Source organism: Anser cygnoides, chromosome 5 (assembly GCF_040182565.1).
Source record: "Anser cygnoides isolate HZ-2024a breed goose chromosome 5, Taihu_goose_T2T_genome, whole genome shotgun sequence".
Lineage (NCBI taxonomy): Eukaryota > Metazoa > Chordata > Aves > Anseriformes > Anatidae > Anser > Anser cygnoides.
Genome location: NC_089877.1, coordinates 27,866,572 through 27,892,384, shown reverse-complemented (window position 1 = coordinate 27,892,384; position 25,813 = coordinate 27,866,572). Strand labels below are relative to the sequence as shown.

The 25,813-nt window shown below is 42.4% G+C and overlaps 1 protein-coding gene and 1 long non-coding RNA gene across 2 annotated transcripts in view; one reads left to right on the top strand and one right to left on the bottom strand.

The window, feature by feature from the left end:
- Positions 1-1,273: 1,273 nt before the first annotated feature.
- THBS1 (thrombospondin 1) lies at positions 1,274-16,177 on the bottom strand. The gene is made up of 22 exons (XM_048080655.2): positions 16,021-16,177; positions 15,842-15,924; positions 14,838-15,415; positions 14,222-14,297; positions 13,769-13,965; positions 13,466-13,591; positions 11,905-11,998; positions 10,759-10,932; positions 10,206-10,382; positions 9,709-9,882; positions 9,401-9,528; positions 9,142-9,294; positions 8,433-8,651; positions 7,849-7,956; positions 7,298-7,457; positions 6,797-6,915; positions 5,335-5,569; positions 4,743-4,970; positions 4,341-4,612; positions 3,838-3,935; positions 3,596-3,735; positions 1,274-2,911 (listed from the first exon to the last, which is right to left on the bottom strand). Exons 2-22 carry the CDS (start codon positions 15,909-15,911, stop codon positions 2,904-2,906), a joined length of 3,534 nt encoding a protein of 1,177 aa, XP_047936612.2. The 5' UTR covers positions 15,912-15,924; positions 16,021-16,177; the 3' UTR covers positions 1,274-2,903.
- A 255-nt stretch (positions 16,178-16,432) lies between these two features.
- The window catches only part of LOC125184940 (uncharacterized), a 248,911-nt gene continuing 239,530 nt past the window's right edge, over positions 16,433-25,813 (top strand). The window contains exon 1 of the long non-coding RNA XR_010831763.1: positions 16,433-17,602. This is a non-coding gene — a long non-coding RNA (uncharacterized lncRNA). The remainder of the gene's footprint in view (positions 17,603-25,813) is intronic.

The following is a 25,813-nucleotide window of genomic DNA, read 5'->3' as shown; positions in this document are numbered from 1 at the left end:
GTAGCTGGCTTTGCTAAAGAGCTCATGAGACAAACTGCTGCTGCAAGTAAAGACTGAATAGCTGTTCTTACCCCTTGTTTAAGCGCTTTGTTCCAGCAGTTGGTACAGTGCCACATCATCGGCATTTTGATTACACTAGCAGTCTCAGTCCAGAAGAGATATGAACAGATATCCATCTGCCTCTGCAGCTATTTATTCTGCTACCTCTTTTCATGTGAGAGAAAGAAAGATGAGGTAGGCTTGGCTGGGAATGATTAAGATCCCTCATAGATTTGTTTTCCATTGTGGCTTTATCAAGGGGACTGTGGCTGTGTCTACTTAGAGGAGCCCACAACACTGCCTTTAGCAACTGCCCATGACCTTTAACTGCAAAAGAGCTAAGCCTTCAGCTGTTGAGCCTTCAGGCGTTCAAGCTATTATAGCTGGGGTGAGAGCTCATCTATGTCCTGTTCAGTCATAATGTAAAGAGTGTAGAAATGTCTTGCTTTGAAGGCTAACTTGACATGAGTAAGAAATCTATGTATTGTATATCAGTGGCCCGCAAGTATTACGAAACAGGAGTAACACTAGATGACGAGTTATAAATATAAATGTCCATGGTGGTTTATTGTTCTTCATACATAAGAAGCTTTATTGTACAACTTACACAACTTGAAAACGGTTAAAAACGTTTACAAAAAAAGCATGTTCTTAGAAAATTATGCTAGCAAAAACATTGGGAGGGAAGCAAAAAATCTTCAGTGTGCAAACATTTTATAAAAATAGAAATACTAACTCTACAGGTAGCATTTCATGATAAATTATTTAAATAGCATATCTACACAATTATGTGATTAACTGTTACAATGGCAATGAGAAAAATAATTTATAAAAATACAAGCAATGGTATACAAGATGACAGAAAAATATAACATTAGAAATTGTATTTGACATGTTTTTCCAATGCCATTTCCTTACTGGGAATACACTTTTCTGCAAAGAAATTTTTGACTATGTACAGCATTAACTCTTTAGTACTACAGTAGCTTTAAAGTTTGTTAGACATTTGAACTCTGCTTAATCCAAAGGTTTTTCTCAGTCACACAATAATGAGGTAATATTTGTATGTAAAACTTTCACTGTATTCATTTCTTTTCCTTTTTTGAAAAGACAAGGAAATGTTATAGGCATAAGAATGCTGCCCCTTTTATGGGGAAGAAGTCTTCTATTAATGTACAGCAAGCCCTCTCCCTCTGCAGCAAGTTCCTGAAATTCTATCCAGGCTGTGAAAAACTTTTCTTTTTAGGAGCTGCACATTGATAGTTACAATAGTTAGTGTGCAGCAGCACAAATAGCAAAACTAAATGGTTATTGACTGTAGTCATTGTGCCTCTTTCTGCAATCTCCTCAGGGCAGGTATTTTGCTTTTGTATCAGGCCTGCTGACCAGTGGTAGAACACTGCAGATGTTTCACAGCACTCAGTAACTGCTAAGATGATAAACAGCATTCCTTCAGCTCTAGCACGATGGATGAGACAGGAACTGCTCCCATCTGAAAGGACTTGAGTTTTAACACAGCAGCATAGTTGCCTGCCAGGCTACCAACTGCCTTGCACAAAGAAAGGAAAAGCCAGCACTGAGCTCAGACTGAGAAAAACAAACATTCCATTCCCCACCCTGCCACTTTTCCCCGTGCCTCAAAGCCAGTATGGGAAAACTGCTCTTTGTAACAAATACATCACCACTATCTGCTCCAAACAAGATTTTGCTCAACTAAAACCCTCTAGTTTCAATATAGAGGAGAGTTAATAAATAATCTGTATTTACAATCTTACAGTTGTGAAGACTTGTAACAATGATTAGGTGGATAGTCTTGACGCATTTCTTGTTGTTTTAAACAATAATCCCTCAGTCATAATATCAAAGATAGGTAAAAATAAATATTTTACAATTTCAGTATTTTATCTACAGGCCCCCTCCCCTGCAAAGAAGTGAAGGGTTTAAAGCATCTATGGCATGTAGAAAAGGAATGTTTTCATTGCTATTGTTTTTTGTGCCTTTTTAACCATAAAATGTGAAGCACATGCTTGTTTCCTTATGAACAGCACAGTGCTAGTTGAGATGATGGTGCTTTCTGGCACCATATCTGAAAGAAAACATTTAAAAGGTAAGAAAGATCTGCATCTAACCAGGAAAAAACAGAATCTTATTGTAAATCCCAGTTCTCCAAACGCTCATGTGATCCAGTGTGCCAATTTGCATCCTCCTTCCCATCATGGAAATCAGTTTTAAGATATCTGTTTTGTCCTGTGTAATAGAGCAGCTGATCTAACCCACCCAAGCAAGATCAAGGGTGGTGTTTTCATCTGAAAGATGCAACACATACAAGGATAATCATTTCTGCAAGTTACATGGATGTAAACCAAGGTAGCAGAGACCCCATTAAAAACTCCACCCCCCCATAAAGATTTGGAGAGTTTACCCTCCCACCCAAAGCCCCTTTCCCCCCCACACAATGAAAGGTCTTCAGTTTAAGTAGTCCACAGCACATCCAAAGATGTTTTTTTTTTTAAAAATGCTACTCCATGGGACCTCCAGTTAGAGAGGCAGTGACACTGCACTGTGATAAACAGCAAACAAATGTCTTTCCTACTGAAAAAAGTGTGCTTGTTCAGTGAAGACAATTCTCATTTGCAAGACACTTGTTTCCTTCCATTTCAGCAGAGGTCAGATACCAAGTATGTTCTCACTTTCATTCTCTCAAAAGCATTCTCTTGAGGCAGGTAATGTGTTTCGAGTCCACATTTACGCAGAAAGAAGAGAGGAAGGAGTAATATAATGGTCCCAGGATTTGTAAGGCTAAACATTTCAGAAGGTGCAATACCAGCATTTTAAAATAGTCTCTGAATCCAATAACCTTAGGATTATGGATCTGTGAAAAAGAAGATTAAGACAGTAAGTATTTCTGTATTATACATGATTAAGTCTAAGACAATAAATCCTAGATATATTTGTAAAGAGCATATTGGTAAAGAATAATGGAAGTGTTTAGGTACTTTCTTGAAGTTAGACTTTAGTCCGTGTAACCATTACACTGTGACTTCAGGAATTGTTATGTAAGTGCAACTGGGGCACCTGGAACTAGTCACATGCACATATTAGCACTGAACTGCAAGAGCAGAAGGCTGTGCATATTGTACTTCACTTGTTTTTAAGCAAATCAGGTTTTTTCCATGTCATAATTATACTCTTGCTAAAATCAGTATTTTGCATTTTCACCTCTTTGACTAAAATGAATCAACAGCTGACAATATCTTTAAGAGATTCCCATTCCAGGTATGAAACTGGGATTCCTGTTGCTTTGAATGAACAGGATAAAAATATTCTTAAGATATTATAGATGTTACACATTCAAATTTTAACTGTGAAGATTTTAAACTGAAGAGTTTATCAAAGTCTTTCCATTTCTATCTGCAAAACTCACTTGAAACCAAGCCATGCAAGATCATGGGTGAGCTTCCCCTTAGCTCTTATTTTTGATCTATTCTCTCTTGAGCAACTTTCTTGACAATAAGTTCATTTGTGTAGGATCTCTTCAATACAAAGTCTTCCTTACCTCTGCATTCATATTTAAGATCTGAGAAGAACACCATTTCTTGAGAGAAGACAAATAATCCTAGCCGACCACCAGCATAAGTTTTGTCATAGATTGGTCCTGAGTCTGCCATGATTTTCTTCCCTTCATACATTACAACTCTACAAAGAGACAGTTCAGTCATTGACAAGATTGTTAGGTTTACTTCTGCAGACATCCAGTTTCCTTGTGACAGTTACTTAAGATTAAAGGGCGATGCTTACCTGATATAGCCAGTCTTTGGTCTATGGCTAAGGCGCCATCTGTATGCAGTGAAGTCTTTCCAGCCTATGTGACGAGGGTCATGCCACAGAGTTCTCACCTACAAATTAGGATTTCAGTTAGCCAGAGGTCTGAGATAGACATTTTGATATGAAGGTGCCTTGACAATAGTCTCTGAGTAGCAAAGGCTTAAAGTAGTCAGTAGGTTCTGTAATGGGGTCTTTTGAAATATCTAAATAGAAATTTAAATACAGGTGATTTCAAAGTAAACCTACACCAGTAGTCCAGAAACAATTGATTCACTGCTGCTGGAAAGCTTATCTGCAGCATGTAATCCTGTTAACTTTATCCATAATCATGCAAAAAATTGCATAATTAAAGTTACTGTATTGCCAAAAAGTCTACCCCATTCTGAGCAGCATTTGCAGACCCCCTGAAAGTGTCTAACTTTGGAAGAACAGTGTGCCTTACAGTACAAAAAAGTAAGTTAGAGTGCCTCTCTTACCTGGCCAGGAGTGTTTCCTGTATGCCACAGAGCATTACGAAGGTGTTCTCCTGGACCTGTGGTGGAATTCACAACTTTGATGGAGAGACCTGAGTAGCCCTGAGCTTTGGTTGGTGTGGAGTCCCAGTAAGACTGGGTGATCTGCTTCCACATGACAACGTAGAAACGACTGCTAGATTGGTAGCCAAATACAAAGCCAGCATAATCATCATCCCTTTCTGTATTGATGAAGAAGGTACCACTGAAGTCCACAGCATTGAATTCATCAAAACCTACATGGGCATTAAGAGAAAAAGTCTGAGATTCTGCATTTTTGCAACTCTTAAACTTCTTAATAGCTTCTCAGTTTTGCCTTCACCACCGCCCCCCACCCAGTGTAATGCCTGTAAGAGTTCTCCTTACCAACTGCAAGACCAGGGTCACAGTTGACTGTTTGAACCAGCTCTTTACCCTGGTGACGCACAACCCAGTTTGGATCATTTTGGGATGTTCCTTTGGGATCCAGGGGAATCATCTGAAACCTTCGGAAATCAGTCTCACTAATATCCACATTTTCAGGGCAGATGTCATCAATGTCTGGCACACTGTCTTGGTCAAAGTCATCTTTGCAAGCATCTCCGCGTCCATCACCTGCAGGATGCAATTAAGTTCACCATGACTGATTCTGAGCAATCAGGCATTTGTTGTTTGCTAGCATAGTTTCTTTCAAGTCTTGCAACTTGGAGTTGAAAGCTTCACTGCAAAGCTCTGACTGCCCAGGTACTGCTGGCAGACTACAGAAGCCATAACAGTTACGTTCACTCCAGCCTGATACTTCATACACTTGACAATAAATTGGATATTTAATCGTTTTATTCCTTACTCCTAAGGAGCGCTATAATATCATGCAGACAGTTTTTTACTTGGAAAATCTGTCCAACCTTAAATAGCATGAAAAAGATATGAACTGTTGAAAGATAGTCTTAAAATGTTACTATGGTAGTGGCCATCTTACCATCAGAATCAGCTTGATCTGGGTTGGCAACCAGTCTGCAGTTATCTTTGTCATCAGGAATACCATCGTTGTCATCATCATGGTCACAGGCATCACCTTTTCCATCCTTGTCATGATCAGCTTGATTGGCATTGGGCACATAGGGACAGTTATCAAGATTATTTTGATGGCCATCTTCATCTATGTCCTGGTTGTTGTCACACTCATCACCTATGCGGTCAGAATCAGTGTCTTCCTAAGAATGGGAAAACAATAAGGAACATTTTATAAGCCACTTAAACTGAAATGAGAACCTTAATAGCTAGAGTTAATTGGGATTTCTCCTTTAAGAGAGAAGATGGTTGCTGTAAGGTATTAGAGACATATTCAGACTTAACATTAAGAGACATCGCCTGCAAATTGTGGAGAAGAATAAGTAGAAGGGATCTTCATCCACTTTTCACCCTAAGGTGGGAAAGTAGTAAAGTGAATGACAAATAAGTTTAAAAAATTTTGTAGTCTCAGTTTAAATCCTTCAAGTAACACTGCTTTTAGGCTACAGACAGTACTGAACTAGATTTCACTGATGTGCAACACCTCTAACCTTTCAATCATTCCAGTTATTTCCCTAAAGCTGTTAATCTTAAAGCCTTTTACTTGACAGGACAGCACAAGCCTTATCCACTTGTCTTCAACTATTTTTGAACCAGTAAGCTGCATGAGAGGCTGGATTCCCCTTAAGTTTTATAAAGTGTCATACTCTTTCCCTAGAGAAGAAAAGCAAGCTATGCTGCTTTCACCTTATTGAAGGAAAAGGTAATCCTTTGAAACTTAATTATTTTGGACTTAAAAATTAGAGAAACTTTGTTTAAGCAAAATGCAAAGCAGCATTTAACTCTGGTATGATCAGGTCAAAATATAAAATGTTAGAAGCAGTTAATAATATATAGTACATCCTGCAAGCCCTAAAAACATGTTTAAGGCTTTTAGCTATTGCTTCTATCCTAGGAAGACTGGAACCAGACTTTAGAACAAGCAAGCTTTGCAATCCATTACTAGGTTTATAAGATCTTAACTAGCTATGAGAATTCCTGTAGGATTAGCAACCTGCATGTGTCATAGACTACATATACAATAAGCTAATGAAGAGGATGGTCGCTACCCTTCTGTATTTCATAAAATGCTCTCAGGTATTTCATATCCTTACAGTGAGAAATCACTACAACTGAAAAAACTAAAAGCTGTTTACAAAAGCAGTAGTCACATGGATCCTCTCTCGAGTTGATCCTCTCTAGAATTACTTTTTGGAAAATATCATACTGCTGTTTGAACTGTGAAGAAATGCTACTTGATAAAGGCACCATTTGGCAAGTTAGTAAGAATGTGTCAGAAGTTAAATTTAAGCTGTACTTTGCTGTTCAAATGTGCTACAATACACAGGATAGTATACCCATGTTCTACTTATATAATGCAAATCCTCTACCTGGTCAGGATTATGTTCCAGTGGACAGTTATCACACTGATCTCCAACACCATCCAAGTCTGTATCCCTCTGGTCTACATTGTAGACATATTGGCAATTGTCCCTTTCATTGAGGACCCCTGCAAAATTAAGATGAGTTTGTGAATGCACGGGAAATGTTTAAATGCTGCAAAGGACTATACAAAGCCACACGCTTCCTGATAATTTTTTGAAAGCACTTGAACACTTTGAAACCTGACTTCATCACTAGCTCTGCCACGTTTCTGTTCCTACTCCCTGTAGGGAACAGAGCTAAAATTTAACTGCACCTAAATGCATACATTTCAAAGTGAATTTCTGTTAACTGTAAGCATTACTTTAATAGTCTTTATATCCTGAAACCACCAGAGATGAGAACTTGTGTTCACATATAAATTCCTAGTAAGAAATCAGCGGTATATCAGATACATTTGATCAATCTGTGACTAGAAAACTATGCGAAGGTGTTTAGAGGACACCTACCATCTCCATCAATATCCACTGCACATGCATCTCCCTCTCCGTTGTTGTCAGTGTCAATCTGATCAGGGTTGTGATTGTAGGGGCAGTTATCACAACGGTCACCAACATCATCCCTGTCATAGTCATACTGCTGTGGGTTGTAGATGAATGGACAGTTGTCCTGCAAGAAAGAGAGAAGTCAAGCTTTAAAAAGCATTGCTTTAAAAAAGTGTTAAGTTAAAGCTTTAATCAGATTCTGTTTACACTACTATATGAATGGAGAAACTAAAGGCAGGAAAACAGACAGAACTAGAATGCTTTTATCTCAGAACTCCCCACTGCTTGCATAAGCATGGGAATGGCTGAATGGTAATGAAGATTCACTTCCCAAAGCTCAGCCCAGCTGCAGAAGGTTTGTCTGTATAGTTATGCATATACAAAAGTTTCCGGGATTGCCGTCACTGGCAGTTTCCTATGGTCCTCTAAGATTAAGGAGAGAAGGTAAACCCTGGCCTTAAGAAGGGGAACAGGAGAGCTACATTCTCAAAGGCTGTTCTTTTCCATTGGCTTACCCGGTCGTCAGGAATACCATCGTCATCATCATCATTGTCACAAGCATCACCAATCCCATCTTTATCATAGTCTTCCTGCCCAGAGTTGGGGAGATTAGGGCAGTTATCCTAGAAAGGATAAAAGTACAGATGTATTTACTTTTGGCATGATTACAATAGGGATTTTAGCTGGTAAGATATAGTAATTAGGCAAAATTATAATGCCTCAGTCAGGTTAATGTTAATCATGCTGTAATTCTCTTGATTTTAGGTAGTCATATTATAGCAAGGGTGAGTCTTTGAAAGCAATAGTCCAAATAATTTTTTTAAAATGAAAGATTTGGCTGCTTTTGAGATTCTTACCATCCTGTACTTCTCCTGAAGATAAATATTTGTCAGAGCAAAGCTGATATAGGTATAGTCTAAACTAGATTCCTCCTAGGACACTTCTAACAAATATTTATAGAAACATCAGGCTTCTCTTCCCCCTCCATGCCACAGGAATGTTTAAGGCAACACTAAGGGCCTCCTAACAATACCAGTGATACAGAGGGATATTTTATCATTTTTACACAGATAGTAGTTTAATAGCTAGATAAACTTACTTTTTTACAGTGGTAAGTGGCATTAGCAACACAGACAAGATTCTCATTTGGCCATCCATCCAAGTCAGTGTCTTCTCCACAGATTATGCCATTGCCAGCATAGCCGGGTTTACATTCACAGCGATACATTGGGTCACTGAAGTGGCCAAGGTAGTTACATTTGGCATTCTTGTTGCAATCATGTGTTCCATCTGTGCATGGATTCCTTGGTTTGCAGACCTAGAGGACCACAGAAATTAAATCCAGTGAAAGTATCTTTTTATCCCTCCTTTTCCCCCAGATTCTGACAAGGCATAAAGAAAACATGCCCATTTTGATCATTGGTATCTCAATCAGAAAAGAAAAACTTACGTTACTTTATACCTACTCCCCAACTCCAATAGCTGTCTTAACACTAGTTATTTTTCTGCTTAAAGTACCTTTTCAGATGGAACCAAACACTAAAAGATAACTTTAAGGTATGTGCTGTTGGATCATAAGTGCATACTTATGCAATTGCTCTCCTAAAGTTACATGCAACATTAGAATCCTCCATAGCTGGAGAGGACATTTTTTTAAAGTGTCATTTTGAACTCCAACTAAAATTGCTTAATGCTTCTCTCGTTCTGAATCGAAGACTATGTACAAAGTCCTTCTTCCCTGAAATGCATAGCTCCTTTCTGCTATGTAGAAACCTTGAGCTTTTGTAAGCCAGAAGAGTTGAAAATACCTGTTTGTTAGCCATTGCATCCTCAACACTGCGACCAAATGGCTGCGTCCCAGTGAAACGTGGTGGACAAGGTAGACAGTTGTACCCAGGTTCAGTATTCTCACACCTGTGCACTCCATTGAAGATGAAGCAGGCATCAGGAACCTCTTTGCACTTCAATGCAAGAACAAGACAGGAAAACATTTAGTGTTTTTAATGCACTGGTAGTTTTCTTATTTTCTTCTGTTCCCTTTCAAGGGAAAAACTGTTGTCTTCCTACCTCATCAATATCTTGGCAGTGGATACCATCACCATGGTAGCCAGCAGGACAGGCACCACACTTCCAGGAACCATCAGGTGAGCTGGTACATGTAGTTCCAGCAAAGCAGGGATTAGACAGACACCCATCTGAGAAACAAGTGAGAGTTGAGATTAGAGACACTTATCATGCTATTATAACAATGTATCTTGTCAATATGCCAGTTTGAAATTCTAGCACTTGAGTTTTACAGGCTTTGGCATACTTTTTAAACACTACTGTCAAGATTGACTACAGCCTTTAGATGTTTATGGGAAAGGTATACTCACCAATTGGACAGTCCTGTTTGTTGCAGACTTGAGTTCCTCTAGCTTCACCTACGCAGGTCTTCCCACCATACTGAGGCTCAGGATTATTGCAGAGACGGCTGCGTTTTTGAAGTCCTCCTCCACATGTCACTGTGCAAGCATCCCATGGAGACCATGGTCCCCAGTTGCCATTAACTGAAGGGAAATAGAAGTCGAGACATAGCTTCAAATTCAGTGGAAGCTACCAGGTTCAAACTAAGGACTAGACTTCTGTAGTGAGAGCACTTGAGACATAACTCACAGAAGCAGCCCTAATTAATAGGCTCCATGGAAGAGTCAGACCACAACTACCATAAAAAACAATTTAGCTTTGCCCAAATCTAACCTGTGAGGTTTTACCTAGCCCACATCTAATTTTAAGGAGAAAAGATTGCTAAAAATACATTATATAGCAATTGTCTACTTCAGAAATTTACTGTTTAAGTTAATGAATAGTAATTAGTGCCTGTAACACTTACTTGGGCAAGGATCTTTCTGGCAGGACTTGGTTTCTCTTGCCTCGCCCTCACAAGGTTTGCCATTCAGCTGTGGTACTGGAGAGTTGCAGAGACGAATTCTCGTGATCATGCCCGTGCCACAAGTGACAGAACATGATGACCATGGTGACCAGTGGCTCCAGCCACCATCCTGTTTAACTACAAACGAGATGTCTATTAGACTTTTCAAAGAGATTTCAACTGCACAGCACTTAAAACACAGCCAGTACCAGAATTGTACCAACAATTTTATATATTGGAGAGCCTTAACACCACCACAGATAAAGCTGTTTTATTGCTAGGGGAATTGCACACCTAAACTGGCATCAATTTTTAATCTGGGAAGCCATACCCAAACATGTTTATTTACTGCATCAGCTATCTGCTCCACTTTACTTGATTAATATTAGTCTTTAAAGCTAGAAGCCAACGCTCCATCCCAGCGATAGAGCAACAGGATGATCTCTGCTGTTAGTACTAAGCCAATAAAAGCAGCCTGTATCTTATTACCAGATTAAGCGGATTAAGTACTTACATCTCTTATCACACTCCTGAAGGTGGCAAGTCCGAGTCTGTACAGAAGACCCTTCACAGCGGTTATTGAGACTGTCACAGGAACGCCCTCTCTGCTGAATCCCATTCCCACAGGTCACCGAACATGAAGTCCATTCAGACCAAGGAGACCATCCATCATCTGCATAGTCGCTAGCTGTAAAGGGGCGCAGCTCTGTTACAGCCCTGAATAAGACTCCCAAGTACGTTTCCCCTAGTCCCCCCACTATTTTCTTACAAATACACAACTGTCCTCAAAATCTACATACATCTTCCTTTCCTGTACAAGATGAATGTTTCAATGCTTACATGCATCACTTAAGTATTTCAGATGTATACAGGCTAGTCACCAATACTAGTTCAGTCAGTTTTGCAAAGTTTCTCTTTAAGAAAGATCAAGTTCAATTAGCAGTTGTTTGCTAGAGAGAAGAGAAACCTAGCCATAGCAGAGGCCAATTGCATACAAGCTTCATTTAATTCATCTAAAGGAAGTGAGCATTACTGTTCCTTATTAAAAAGCCCTTATTAAAAAGCTTCTAGGTAGAAACTGTCTAGAAACCCATTTAAACATTTTTATGATTATGCTTGGTTCATAGCTACTTTACAGATATGGAAAGATAGTGTTACTCAGAATATTTTAACTTGCTGAGATGTGGAATAGCATACACTACTAAAAGGTATTCAGTAGTGACTACAAGACATTGGAGCTGTCTAAATATACCTCAAAAGCATGTTCTGCCTCCACAGTTTTGATGTTTTATATTCTTTAGATTTCAGAGCTCAATTACATCAGCATGAATAAGAGTAGTCAAATGTATCCCCAGATCCCTCCTTTCTCTACATAAGGACAGGATTATCTAAAACCTGTCTGAGATGTTGAGATGTTGTAATTTTAATAGGACAACAGTGATTTCTTAGGTAAGTGGCAATTAGAAATAGCCCATATTGTAGAAACCTGCTATATTCTTTCAGTAGAAGATAGTCATTTGAGTTTCAAATCAAAGATGCATCACGTTAACCTTACTCCAGTAGTATATGGTTATATCCAGTTGCAGTATACATCAGAGCAGTGCTAGTCTAGCAAGACAGAACAAACTGCTGTACAAATGTGAAGGTATTAAGTACTTACGCCAGCATCGGGGGCAGCATTCCCCATCAGGCACAGTGGCATTGGAACAAGGCATGAGAGGGCAAGACACTTTGCGGCATATAGTGGCAGAGTTCTGTAAGAAATTGAGAATCACAATAAGCAAAATATGAACATAACTCTGGAGTCTGAACTTGGAGCTGAAAAGGTCAAGTGATAAAGAAGTCTTTTCTGCAGCACTTAATACAGAGACCCTTGTATTTAGGGCTGATACCTGGGACTACTCATGGATTGTATTCTTAGTCAAACTTCATCCTATTCTCACTCTCCCTCCATAGTATTTATTTTTCAGTCAAGAGAGAAAATACTTGGTTTTGCAGAAGTTGATCAAGAATAACTACCAGAAACTAGCAAAAGGACTACCACATGATACCCCAAGCATAAGGTCAGACTTCAAGGGAAAGAACCAAGAAGCCAGCTTTCTCCTCTGTTAATATGGCTTTAAGCTGATTATATGGTGAAGATAAAATGAGTTTAGTGGACTTGGCCGAAGCACCATAAAATCCAGAACTTATACTTAAAGGTCTTTGATCTTTAAGCCAAGCAGGCCAGATAAAAGCCGCCCACCTCCAGCCTGAATGAGAGCTAAAGTGTAGCCTGTAGTTTTGCTTCTTGAAGGTAACAGCTTGGTCAGAAGAATGCCCTCACGATTGCCATTTTAATCCCTCTGTTTCCCCATGCAAATGACTATATTAAGGCAACTGCAGCCAACATTGAATAAAAGGGTTGGTAGGAAGGAGACTGGCAGAGGCAGAAGTCACAGTAACATTTGCTGAATATAAAACAAAGAGATAGAGACCTATAGAAGCAGATGCAGAACTTTGTGAGATGCCCTGGATTGCACATCTACAAATACTCAGCTTTTAGTTTCTGAAAAGCATCAGGAAAGTTAACCCACTCTTTGGTTGACTGATACTCCAAAATTCTTTTAAGACATTAGGAGGAAATTCTTCACTCAGAGGGTGGTGAAGCACTGGAACACATTGTCCAGAGAAGTTGTGCATGCCTCATCCCTGAGGGTGTTCAAGGTCAGGTTGGATGAGGCCCTGGGCAACCTGGTCTCGTGGGTGGCATCCCTGCCTATGGTGGGGGGTTGGAACTGAATGGTTTTTAAGGTCTCTTCCAACATGAGCTGTTCTATGGTTCTATGAACGATAGAATATGGATTCAGAGTACTTCAGGGAGGAAAGCTAGTAGTACATTAAGTATGTTATTTCTGTTGTTGCTGGCTTTTAAATTTATGCATGGATTATGTAAAGAGCAGAGACAACCCAAATTATGGTATTAAATGTGTGTTAACTTCTCTATCAGTGATATTTTGTATGATTCTTCTAAAATACTGCTGCAGTAACACTATATGAAAGCTACATTTATACCAGAAATCTAATAGGATGAAATACAAGCTGAACAGTTCTCTGGGTATGATAGTACATCCAGTTCTGCATAGGATTTGCTCTTTCGAACAGGATGTTATTTAGGATTATCTGATAACTTCAAGCCATGAATCTGTATGTAGAGAATTTATGAACGCAAGGAATCTTACCTGGCAAGTACATTCAGTACAGCTGTCAATAGTCCACTCTTCCTTATTTTTGTGCAAGATCCCATTATGAATGCATACTCCAGGAGTAATCTGGACCACTTTGGCAATCAGCTCATTTTCTTCAGTCTTAAGGGGGGCAGGGGAAAGAAGCAGAGAAGATAATTAGAAGTTAACACAGAAGACACCCCTTTCCACAGAAGTTATAGCTACAATGTTATTACTGTTTATCCAAGCTCAAAGGACAAGTTACAATTCATTAAGTGACAGGTAATGAAAGGTACTGTGATTTTAACCAGTACTCACCACTTTGCGAACTCTGTCTTGAAGTGTTGTAACCATGGACCGTAACCCTTGCAATTCCACAAACATATTGGTTAGTTCATCGCAGGAAAAGCCACAGACAGCTTGGATGTCCTTTGTTTTATGGCCAATGTAATTAGTGCGGATAGCTGGGCTGGAACCATTCATGGGGTTGTCCAAAGTAATGATTGCACTAGTGGCTAAGAGACAAAGTAAATACAGTTTATGTAAATCAAGTGTATTTTTTAATCACGTGCATTTATCATTCCAGTGTAGCACCTGTTAAACAGCTGCCACCAGATACTTTTTTGGAGACACCCTAATGAAATCTTATTTCTTATGCAATGTGGATTAGCATGTCAGCAGACTTCTGAGTTCTGTTTCAACTTGTCTTTCTAATGCACTGAGGAATCTTTTATTTAATAGGTCATTGGATTTAGAAGATTGCAGACTTACAGCTGGAGCAGCCTTTGTTCCTCAGGATAGTTTCCAGAGTTGTTCCAAACACAAACCGCACATTCTGCAGCAGTCCCTGTGGACAGAGGAAGAATTACAGTTACTTGCAGCAACTGCAAAGGAAAGGAGTGCAACTTGCACAGCGAGAGCCTGTAGACATTTAAGGTCACTTAAGTTCAGTAAGAGTAATTTCACAAGACAGATGGCAAGGTGAAACGAATGACCTTATTCTCCTGAATGAGAGCAAGCCCTGCTTCCTAACATTCTCATCCCTGACCACAAAGACCTGGCAATTTTTCAGGCAGGAGGAAATAAAGCATGAATCTCTGAATCTTTTGTAAGTTGAGCGCTCAAGCTACAACTACCTGTTCAGAAGCTTCAGGTTCTACTCACTGCTACAGAGAGTTCTAGCTCCGCAAATCTAATGCTTCACCCTTCAAATTCCATTGCTAAAGCTTAGCAGATCTAGAGGCGGTACAGATCAGGCATACAGAAGCAGAGTTGTTCTTCCCTATTACCTATATCTCTCTAGCTGTTAAGGCTGGTTGATTAGCTAATGCACCTTCAAGGCAGGTGACTGAAGATAACTAGGCAAAAACGCAAGTAAAAGCCTTACCTGGAAGTTGTCATTGACTCCCCCTTTGGCGATACGGAGACTGGCACTGCTGGCCAGGTCTCTCGTGAAGATGTTTTGGATGGGAATGTCCAGTTCAGCATTTTCCATTTTCTCACACCCCACATAAAGCTGAGCCCGGTCTTCCTGCACAAACAGGGTGATGTTCTTCCAATGTCCCGTAGCCAGCAAGGCATCCTCTACAGACACCAGCTGCTGCTTGCCATCACCAGAGAGGCTCAGGTCCAGGGTGCCTGCCTTGCCGTTTGAAACTAGACTGAAGACATGACCAGAGCCATCCTTCTGTTCCACAGCCAACAGCGTGCCTCTGCTTTTCTTGGCTTGCCGGAGAGTGGCCAGAAGGATGAAGCCCTTCTCGGCATGGATGGCATCTAACAAGTCTTGGAACTTGGAGTCAGGGACAGCAGGGATGCGACTGGCATCTTCGATACGGTAAGCGGGGCTGGAGGACTCTGGCCCCTTCACCAGGTGCACCCCGGGCGCCCGGCGCCCGGCTCCCTTGCGAATAAAGCCGATGAGTTCAAAGAGATCGAAGACGCTGTTATCATCACCCCTGGACTCTGCAGAGAGATCAGAGCAAGCACCGTAAGGCACAGGTAAGCGGAGGCTGGGCGACTGCACTTCTGCCGGGGCTGCTCGGCGCCTTGGCTAGCAGAGCGGTGCGTGACCCGCACGGTACGGCGCCCCGCGGCAGTGCACGGACAGGAGCCCTGACGGCGCGGCAGCCCCCCCAGGAGCACACAGGTCCCCGTGGCAGAGCCCGCAGGCACGGGAGCGCCAAGCGCCCCCCGGTACCTGCCGGGGTGCCGCGCCGGGCTCCGGCAACGGGGGAGGAACGAGCGCAGGGACCCCGCCAGGTGAGGCGGCTGGGGCAGGGGGCTGGAAGCGGGGCGGCGCCCCCCCTGCTGCCCGCGGCTCCCCGGCCAGCCGCCAGCTTCCACCGCTGATACCCACACCCGGGGGACCCCTCCCCGCCGGACCCTTACCTGCCGTGCGCCGGGCCTCCGAGCCGCCGCTCAGAAGGAGGACGAGGACGAGGAGCGCCGCCGGCCCCATGGCGAAGCTCTGCCTGCGGGGGACGGCAAAGGGAGGCGGTCACCGGGCGCTCGCCGGGCGGCCGCGGGGCAGGTGCCGCGGGCACGGCGGGAGCCGCCTCAGCGCTTACCTGCGGGGGTGCAGCGCTTTGCTCCGCTCTCTTTGCTTTGCTTTTCCTTCCCCGGCGGGCGGGCTCGCTCCGAGGGACGGCGGGCGGGCGGGCGGGTGAGCGGCGCGTGCCGGGAGCCGTGCGCGCCGTGCCGGTGCGGGTGCGGGTGCCGCTGCCGGGAGCAGTGCGGGCGCCGTGCGCCGCGCGCGCCTTTAAAGGGCCGCCCGCATTCCTGGGCGCGCGGCGGGCCAATCAGCGCCGCCGGGGCAGGAAGCGGGAGGCGTGCGCCGGGCGCGCAGCGGCCGGGGACGGAGCAACGGCGGCGGGGGCACGCGCGGCGCGGGCACGGGGCGGGGCGGGGGCGGCGGCGGCGGCGGGGACGGGGACGGGGTTGGGGTTGGGGTTGGGACCGGCGGGGGCAGCGCGCGGCCGCCCCGCGCCTCAGGGCTGGCTCCCGGCCGCGCCGCTGGGGGGCGCCCCGCGAGCGGCGGCTCGGCTCGGCCCCGCGCGGCTCTGCCCGCCTCGGCGCGGCTCCGGGAGGCGGCACGCCGCCCGACGGGGCGCCCGGGGATCCTCGGCGGCTCCTCGCCCTCCCCGCCGGCAGCCCGGGGTCACCCCCCCCGCCCCCCCGGTTCCCCGGCGCAGCGCGGGGCGCTGCCCGCCCCGCTCCGCTCCCCGTGTGGTGACGGCCGCCCCCGCCCTCCCCCCGGACAGACGTGTCCCCTCGGCGCCCCCCGGGCAGGGCACGGGGCGGTGTCTGCTTGTGGCCTCGTGTGGGGCGAGGGGTGCCCCAGCGCTGCCCTTGGGGTGGTGACGGCCGGGCTCAGTGCACGAGGTGACGGGCAGCGCTTCAGCTAACGGCCGGGCAACCCCGAGGGCGGGTGAGGGGAGCGCCTGGGGTTAACCCGGCGGGCTGTCTGCGCAGTGTCACCCTGTGAGCAGCGGTGACCCGAGGCTGCTTTGAAGTAACCGAGCTCCAAAAATGGCCAGTTCCTCCGCATTCCCCAGCCTCTTCGCGTTTGGCGTGCGCTCCCCTGGAAGGCGGTGTGTCAGCGAAGGAGAAGCATCCCGTCAGTCGGTTGCGTGTGTGCTGAGGGAACATCGGAGCGAGCTTGGCAGCCCCGAGCGGTGACCGAACCGGCCTCCAGCCTCCGCCGCGCTGTGTGAAATGAGGCATTAGTGCTGTCCGGATTATCCCAGGAAATGCCTTCGGAAATTCTTGACTCAAAGAATGAGATAGCTGCAGAACTGTGTATGTTAGGGTAAAGCCGAAATGAGTGTCAGCCCCTCTAACTTAAAAGATAGAGTATATCATCAGAAGCAGGCCTTTTTATTGTGTAATGATTCATAGAAGAAAAACCTCAAGTGCCACAAGATAAAGAGCTGAGAGCAAGAAAGAGTCGGATGCTAGTAATGATGAGAGCCCTGACAGGAAACAAAAACCAGCAAGAAAAGAGGGCAAGAAAGAGACACTGAGTGATCCTACCTGGACAGGTTAAGTTGGCAGGCAGCTGTAATCTCAGCGTGCAGTCCACCAAGCCCTATACACGCACCAGTGCCTTTCTGCAGTGGATTGTCTCACAGAAGTCATGTTGCTGTCCATGTGAGTGCACATCTTTAACAGTGTTACAGTCAAGCTTTTCTTCATGTGGCTCTAAATCAAGCTGAGGGTAGATCTGAAAGGCTGTAAGAGAACCTCAAAAGTGTTTTTACATTAAGTGAGGAAATAGGGGCAGGCAACCAGGAACCATTCCCCTCAAAATGAAAAATAATGTCCAAAATTTCTCTGTTATTTCATCCAAAAGTGTGTGGATGAGCCTGTAATCTTGTCAGAATATTCCTGCTTGGAGGGAGTTGTGAGATCCATGTAACCTCAGTCAGTGGTCATTCTGAAATGAGCTGTTCAGAGCTACCTAAAAATCTGTTGGAGCCCATGTTGAACAACTCAAAGTTCCTCACAGTTTGGAAAAATACTCAAATTGAGATCCAAATTTTGTATTTTGGACCCATCTTTAAGTTTTAAAGAATGCCTTTAGAAAATCAATTCAACCTTGAACTACCTGATTACACCAGAAATTCACCACAATGACTGAGGTAATAATCTGACCCATAATTTTACCGTGTCTACACCTCTAGGTTCAAGGTCTTGTCACAGTGTGCAAGCCTAGCTCTGTTGACCTCTGTGAGCTAACACCAATTCACACCCTTATTGCTGATGTTGGAATTCCTAGTGGGCAGGGGATGACTGGCTTGCTGAAACACTTCTAGTGGAATTTACCTGCTGGCATTTGGATGTGTTCAAGAACGTGAGCTGTGTTAAAGCCTGTAGCCAGATCCCAGGAGTGCATGGATGTGTTACGTGGTGAATCCATTGGTCACTCTTGTGGTGAATCCTGGAATCATATCCTTTCACTTTCTCTGGAGTTCAGGGTCCTTTTTCACTTCTGTTGAATATTCATTGCAGAATATGGTTTCAACTCCCAAGCTAGTTAATATTGCTTCATTTGAGACTGCAAAAAATGTCGTTGGAAATAAACAGTGGATATACAGTAAGTATGTAGGACAACATTGATAATGGTTTCACTTCTGTAAGTGTAAATGTGGTCTCACTCTGTTGTAGTCATGGACTCAGCCTTAGCTAATATGTTGATGATACCCTAAGGATTTGAAAGATTAATTTCTATTGCAGTACTGTTCATTTCACTGGTGATATATGCAGAATTAATTTGAACTATTGCAGTTATTGTACACAGAATAATTTTGCTTATTCCATAAAAGCCTTTCAGTGGAAAATGTCAGTTATTTCATAAGCTCTTTATCAACTTGAACAAACAGATTAATTTTCAGCAAGAGGGTCGGGATCCAAGTATTTGTATGGGTATGGTTTCTAAAGTGCAGATGTTGGAAGCAAAAACTGAGGAAATTTAGAACTGGATCTTCAGCTTGTCTGAGCTCTGCAACGGCTCACAATTTATACTAGCTGAGATTACTTTGCCCTCTTCATGTGGTCATTAGCCTCTTTCCCAGCAGAACAGCTGATGAGCAAATTGGGCGTGCTGCCACACTATACCACACAGTGTTTCACGTCCACATGCACAATAGTAAGGTACAAGAATGCAAATAGCAGATCTGCTCGGATTTTAGTACACAAATTTGTTAAAAAAAATCAGTCGGTGTGGTTTCAAGTATAGTTTCATTCTAAGGTAAGCCACAAAGAACTACAGTTGGTATAATAAATGAACCTTTCGCTAGTTAAGACCTTCTGTCTAGAATCTCTTTATACTGTTAACGCCTAGCACACAGAAAAATATATATATATATTTTTTTTGGTGCATTGATAGTTCCATAAATAGAAAATGAAATGTTAATGACCTATCCTGAAACTGCAATTTAGGGATAATAGGGCAAGATAAGTACATGGGAATGATGCTTTTGAATTGCATGGTTTTAAAGTAAATTACACAAGTTTGTCTGGTATGTTTTAGTCACATAGAAGGAAAGCTTTAAAAATATACAATATGCCTTTTAATAAAGATATAAGGAATATGAACATAAATGTAAATACATAAAATATGAACTTCATGGAATAGCATTGAAGATCTAGAGTGGGGTTGTTTATTATTGCCAGTTTTATTGTCATCATTTTACAAGTTAGCAAAGGTCTAAAAAGTTTTCATGCTGCACAAAATTATTTTGGTTTGCTTTCAATGGAACTCATTGTACCTCCCATCTGAATGGTAGACTTCTGTTTGCTGGTTAGGTCCTACCTCTATTAAACAGTCTTCAGAAGATCTCATTTTCGGATGACGATAATCTCCTCCTAGAGGTGCTCTGTGTTTCCTACAGAAACAGGTAAGGAGTTTAGTTTCAGTGGCTAAAATCGGATGAGGAAGATCTCACCATTTATGGCTTTCTGTGGCATATTCTCCATCGCTGTTCCCTGTGCTATCAGTAAGGATGGTAATGGTTAGGTCCCAGAGGAAACAAATACCTGTTGGAGGAGTGCATATGTGAACGCAGGGCAGAACCCTTCCCTGACGGCATGGAATTCAGCTCGTCATTGTTCGGCAAATCTATCTCGTGTCTGTGAAAGAGGCACTCTGTGAGAACTGCAGTGAAAAAATTGTTTCTTTTTCCAAAATGTCTTGGTGCATATGTGCTTGACAAGGGTACCCCGCTTATCAGTGTTCTTTGTTTGCGGGCGTATTCCCTATGCAAATCACAGCTGTAAGCTTCCTGCATATAAAAATCAGGCTGGATATTTTTAGCTTTGAAGTTCTTGCATCGAATGCAGGGCTGTTCCCATATCAAAGCATGTGTGGGAAACTGAGAGGTCTGATTAATGGATAGCTAGCTTATTGAACTGAGCCTTAACCCCTTAACAAGAAGAGAGATTTGCAGCTGAGTTTCTTCTGAATTATAATGGGTGCATAGCACATTTGTCTACTGTTAGTCAGATTTGGGGGTTGGCAAATGTAGTCCAGTTTGATGAGAAGAATGTGCTTTAAACAAATTAACTGTAGAGACAGGATTTTCATACAGGAGTGGCATAATGTTTTGTACTACTGTAATACCAGAGAAAAAGTAAAGCCTGTCAATCATGTTTTGGCCTTTTTCCTTAGAAGAAAAGAGCGTTTCTTTTTAAGAAATAGAATTTGAAGTATGAAGCAAAACCCACTCCCTTACCCTATTCCCGAAACCCAAAACATTTACTGTGCTTCACAGTTCAAGTGGGTTTCCTTTGTCTATGAAGGAATAAAGAGGACAAAAAGCAGTATTTCCTATCAAAAGGCTTCTTCATGTACTTCCTTTGTCAGCAGTGGATCAAAGGTAACCTTAGATATAGGCACGTAGTCTCTGCCTCAGCAAGGTATTTCTAGTCAGTGAATCATTAGAGCATGTATTGAAATTCAAGCGCATGGTTGAATTTTCAGGGTTTTCATTAGAATTCAGAGCATACTTGTGGACATGCGTTTTCAAATGTTTTGCTCAGTGGAGGTAAGCATTAGTACATATGTTTGTACATTTACATCCTGGGACCTTTGATCCCATGAAGTGAATGAAAGCTGCACATTCGCATGTTACCAGTCTGTGACCCGGTAAGTTTTTGTGTGTTGTAAACAAGCATCTGCAGAGCTTACATTCGTTTCCAGATAATCTCAGACACAGGAAAGAAAAGACTTAAGTTATTGTTCACCTATCAGTCAGAGCATCTCTTGTCTCCGACGTTAACCTCATATTACACAATCGGGCAGGACTTGGTTATACACAAGACGGAACATATATATTTTACCACAACACGTAACCACATTGGAACAAAATGCTGTGTCTTTCTCTGTTCTTTTCTTCTTTTAATTAGGTAAAAGCAATCAATTAGTCATGGGCCCAATACAGTGCTCTTAATAATGCCATTACTTAATACTGCATAATTTCTTGCAAGCGTCAGAGAAAGGGGCAGTGAAGGATCTGTGCAATGCATAGCTGGGTCCTGCTGGTGGTCGTGTGACAGAGAAAGGGAATAACGTATATTAAAAAAGGACTGCGCTGTCATTACACAACTTGAAAGATATGCATTTAAAATAACTAACAGAAGTGATGAATAAACAGCAATGCGCTCCTGAGAAGGAAGGGTAATTTTGTGCTAGGAGGTGATGTGCCTGGGAGTTTCTGAAAGGGCTGTTGCTTAAAATGCAGTGCCTAGAAGGGACTGAAATAGAGAAATAAAAAGCCAGGGTTGTAATTTCCTAAGTCTCCTCCATGTTATCACAAGTGCAACTGTCTGCCTTTTCCATTTGCATGAGAACTGATAGAGCAGCCTTTGTCACAGTTTACCTGTGTTATGGACTTGGTCTAGATTAACAACCTAAGGCCAATGCTGAACTTCACTGTTGAGTCACAAAATAAAAAGTACCGGCTTTTAGCCGTTCCCTTAGTCTGCACAAAGATCTGCAGGGGTCTGACAGAGCAGCTGCTATGCAGCACGCACATACAGAGTAAGGGCAGATGCTTTAAGAAGAGTGCAGACTGGAAGAGGTTCTGTTTCATCTTGAGGAGGGAGACTGAAAAACAAAATTGCTTGCTATAGTTATTTGCAGGCTTTTATTACAAACAATGCCTTGGGGGCAGGGAAGTAAGAAGTCGTGCCAAGAGATTATTTTGAGCATATAAAATGAACTGTGAAGTTTATGACTAGGAATCCTTGACACGCCCCAGCCAAAACACCCATGCATGCTGCTACTTAATGGAACTGCAAGCTGCGTAATGTACATATATGAGATGGAAAGTGCTTAGAAATTATGGGCACATTTCTTCCAGTTTCTGATCACGTCTGGCCTTTTTCTTTATCCCAGAGGTCATAACAGCAGAGTTGAGTCCCGCACAGCCTTACTCATACATCATTAGCCCTTGCTCACATGAATAAGGCATAAATAAAATTCTTCAGGGTCAGGTTCTTATGCTGCTCTGTTTAGAAGTGCAGCCTGCTGTGACTCACATCTCCTAAATTCAAATCACATATAGCATAATGCATATAGCAATTAAAAGTTGTCTGCCAAATTGTTTCACATAATTACTATTGGGAATGGGAGGAAATTTCAGAAAGTTGCATTTGCAGTGTGTTTGATATTGCAGTGTTGCCTAATTGTACAGCATGTGGAGTAAATCAAACTGTTCTGGACAGAGTCATTCAGGGCATAAACAAGTGTGATGTGTAACACATACCTTCCTCTCTCCCCTGAAAAAACAAAACTCAACTTTCCCGCTATCCAGCCACGTCTACATTCACTTAAACACAGCTACTTAGAATATCTGAAATAGGACCATCTGGCAACTCCCAGTAACGTTAGAGAAACCATTTAATCTGTATCAATGAAAAATTTGTATGGCCCCTTTGAAGGCTAAAACCTTGTTCAAAAAAAAAAAAAAAAAGAGAACTAAAGCACTGCTCTACAACAGCTCTTCCTAGTGGGACATTGGGAACTTAAATTCACAGCCTAGTGTATTGTTTTATAGCCTGCCTTTGTTAACAAGCACCGCAGTCTAATGAACACAGCGGTGGCAGTAGTTGCTAGGACCTGTGAATGGAGACATCCAAATTATTTTATCCTTGATTTGAATGAAGTGGAGTTAGTAGGGGTAGGGTTTTTTTTTTTTGCTAATTTCCTAAGGAAATGAGGCATATGTGATCACACTGCATGTCTGGCTATGCCTGTGCAGCAGACCACCATCGCCCTCCTTACCTAATAACTTTAAATCTGTTTTCAAACAGTAGAACAAAAAATTGACAGAGGCGTAGAAATCTTAAACAATGGAAGTCCTTACAAGTCACATGAAAATTGGCAGCTGAGTAAATAGAGGCAACCCAAATTACACAGGTAAAGATGTCAGTCAGGTTATTTTATGAACCACTCAGCTGCTAGATGGCCAATCAGCTGCTCCATCCATGCTTTTATTTAACCAGCCCCAGTGTTTGCTTCCTTACATCTAGACAATATGTAAGTGAGGTAAGCAGGGAAGTGAGGATGTATAGTGGATAGTCGAGGCTGTCGATATGAGAAGGAGCTGGGGTTGTTGACTAGCACCTCAGAGCACAGAGAGCTGGGCAAGGGTGGATGGGGAGATATGCAAGATGGCAAACAACTACTTGGTTTTGTAAAAATTCGGAGTGGTAGACAGTATTTTAGAATGAAACCAGCAATGTGAGAGAAAAGAGTAGAAACTGGGATAGAGATCTCACCTGATTGTCGGTCTAATCCACTCTTCTGCAGTTAACCAGGCTCAAGTCTAGCAGACTATCCCAAGGGGATAATTGCCCAACCTGTTTTTGTAACCCTTTTGATCAGTAAGATGCTATAGCTTCCCCGTGCAATTTGCTTACACCTCTCTATATGTAGAGGCCCTTCCATAACGCAGTTTTATTGCAAACTGGACTGCTTTCTTCTTGTCCTTTCTTCAACGGACATGTAGATTGGTTACTGTCCCCTCACAAGCAATCTCTTATACATGAAAGCCTGCTATCATGTCTCCCTTCAGTCTGCTAGACTAAACAAATCCAATTTCTTCATAGGTCATATTTTCTGAACCTTTTCTTCTTCTCTTTGGACTTTATCCAGCTTTTCTTTAGCATTTTGAAAAGCACAGTAACCAGAACTGTATGCAGTGTTCCAGCTGAAGCCTTAGAGAAATAATTACTCTCTTTAATATAAAATAGTCCTGGTGGCATACACTGGCATGACAGTGGTCTTTTTTTTCTTTCCTTTAATTTTAGTTTTGCAACAGTGTCATATGATTAATCTGTGTTCTGTCTACGGTTTAACATAGACCTCAAGTCCTGTCAATGTTTTTGTTGTCTTGCCAGTTATTTTCGCTCTGTATTTGATTTCTTGTTCCCGAATACAGGATTTGGCCTTCATTGTGATGAATTTCACCTTAGCTATTTTGCATACAAGACTGTTTGTAGGGTAGAGCTCTTTGTATCTGAGCATGGCTTTAGCCAACTTTGCCAAAGTACATGAAGGCTGAGAATCTGATACACCTGTGCAGAGCAAGCCAGGAAAGCTTATAATCTTTTTGGAAATTATTATCAGTATTACCACATTTACAACAAAAGTATCCAAGAATGTTTTTAAATACTTGTAAAGGGTTATATTATTCTGTTGCAGGGATGAAATTAGAGGTATGTAGGTTTTGGCAGTAACAATTTCAAAAACAGCCAGTGCAAGTTTTGTGTTCCCACCACACAGCCGTTGCCAAATCAGCCAAATCTAAGGGATTCGCTTCCTAAGAGTAAGCCTGATTTTCTGCAGTGGCACAGGTATCCAAACTTGAAGGCTGTTCAGATAATTTTGACTAAAGGAACCTATCTGAAAACATCAAGCTGAGGCAGAAACTGGAATGTAATTTGAGTGTCTGTATCTGCAAGTGCATACTATCCTATGTCTTGGGAAAGTAAAATATACAGCCTTGCAGCTACGCTTATTAACTCAGGCACAGTGCTAACAGGCACTGTCTCTGTACCACAGCTGGTGCATGTCTACCTGGCTCAATGTACGAGTGGAGTTAGCACAAGACTATCTGCATTGTCCATTTAGGCAGATACTGCATCTTTTTTTTCAGTCTTGTCCCCTAGTCTTGTCTAGATGAAACATTGTACTGCCTCACACTTGCAGCCCAGCATTTTTCACAAGCAATAAATGTCATGATTTGGGGATACCAACTACAATTTTTTCGTAGGGGCTTTTCCCTGCCTGCATCTTCCCTGTGCAGAATGGTGCTAAACTTTACAGCTGACTTATCGATGCAGAGATACTCCTATAGATTGCCCATTTTTGCATGCATGTGTGCACATCTGGTGTTCTTGCTCAAGTTCTTAGGCATGAAAGATTTAAAACACAGCAATTTTGACCCAAAGTGCCTATCTGTTTCGGACATTTTTAATTCTACCTTTCTGCTTTTCTCTCTCATCACTGAATTTACTTATTGAGAAAGAGCTGTATGCACTGTTTGAATTCCAGTACATGTATTTGCCTCTTGTGGCCCTTCCTACGAACATACCCCATGAGCTAAGAATGCTAACAAACCAAATACTAGCTTTGTGGCTCTGAACAACTTTTTTTGCCAAGCTAAAGAGATAACGCTATTTAACATACAGCTGCAACAAAACCAGAACTGCTAGAACATATTTCAGATGTTAACAATAATCAGAAACCAGGACTAAGGTACAGCCTCCAATTCACATATATATTGCATTTTTTAAAGTATATAATGCCAGGGAGAGATAAAAAGAGATTTTCTGCTTTTAGTTAAAAATAGACCA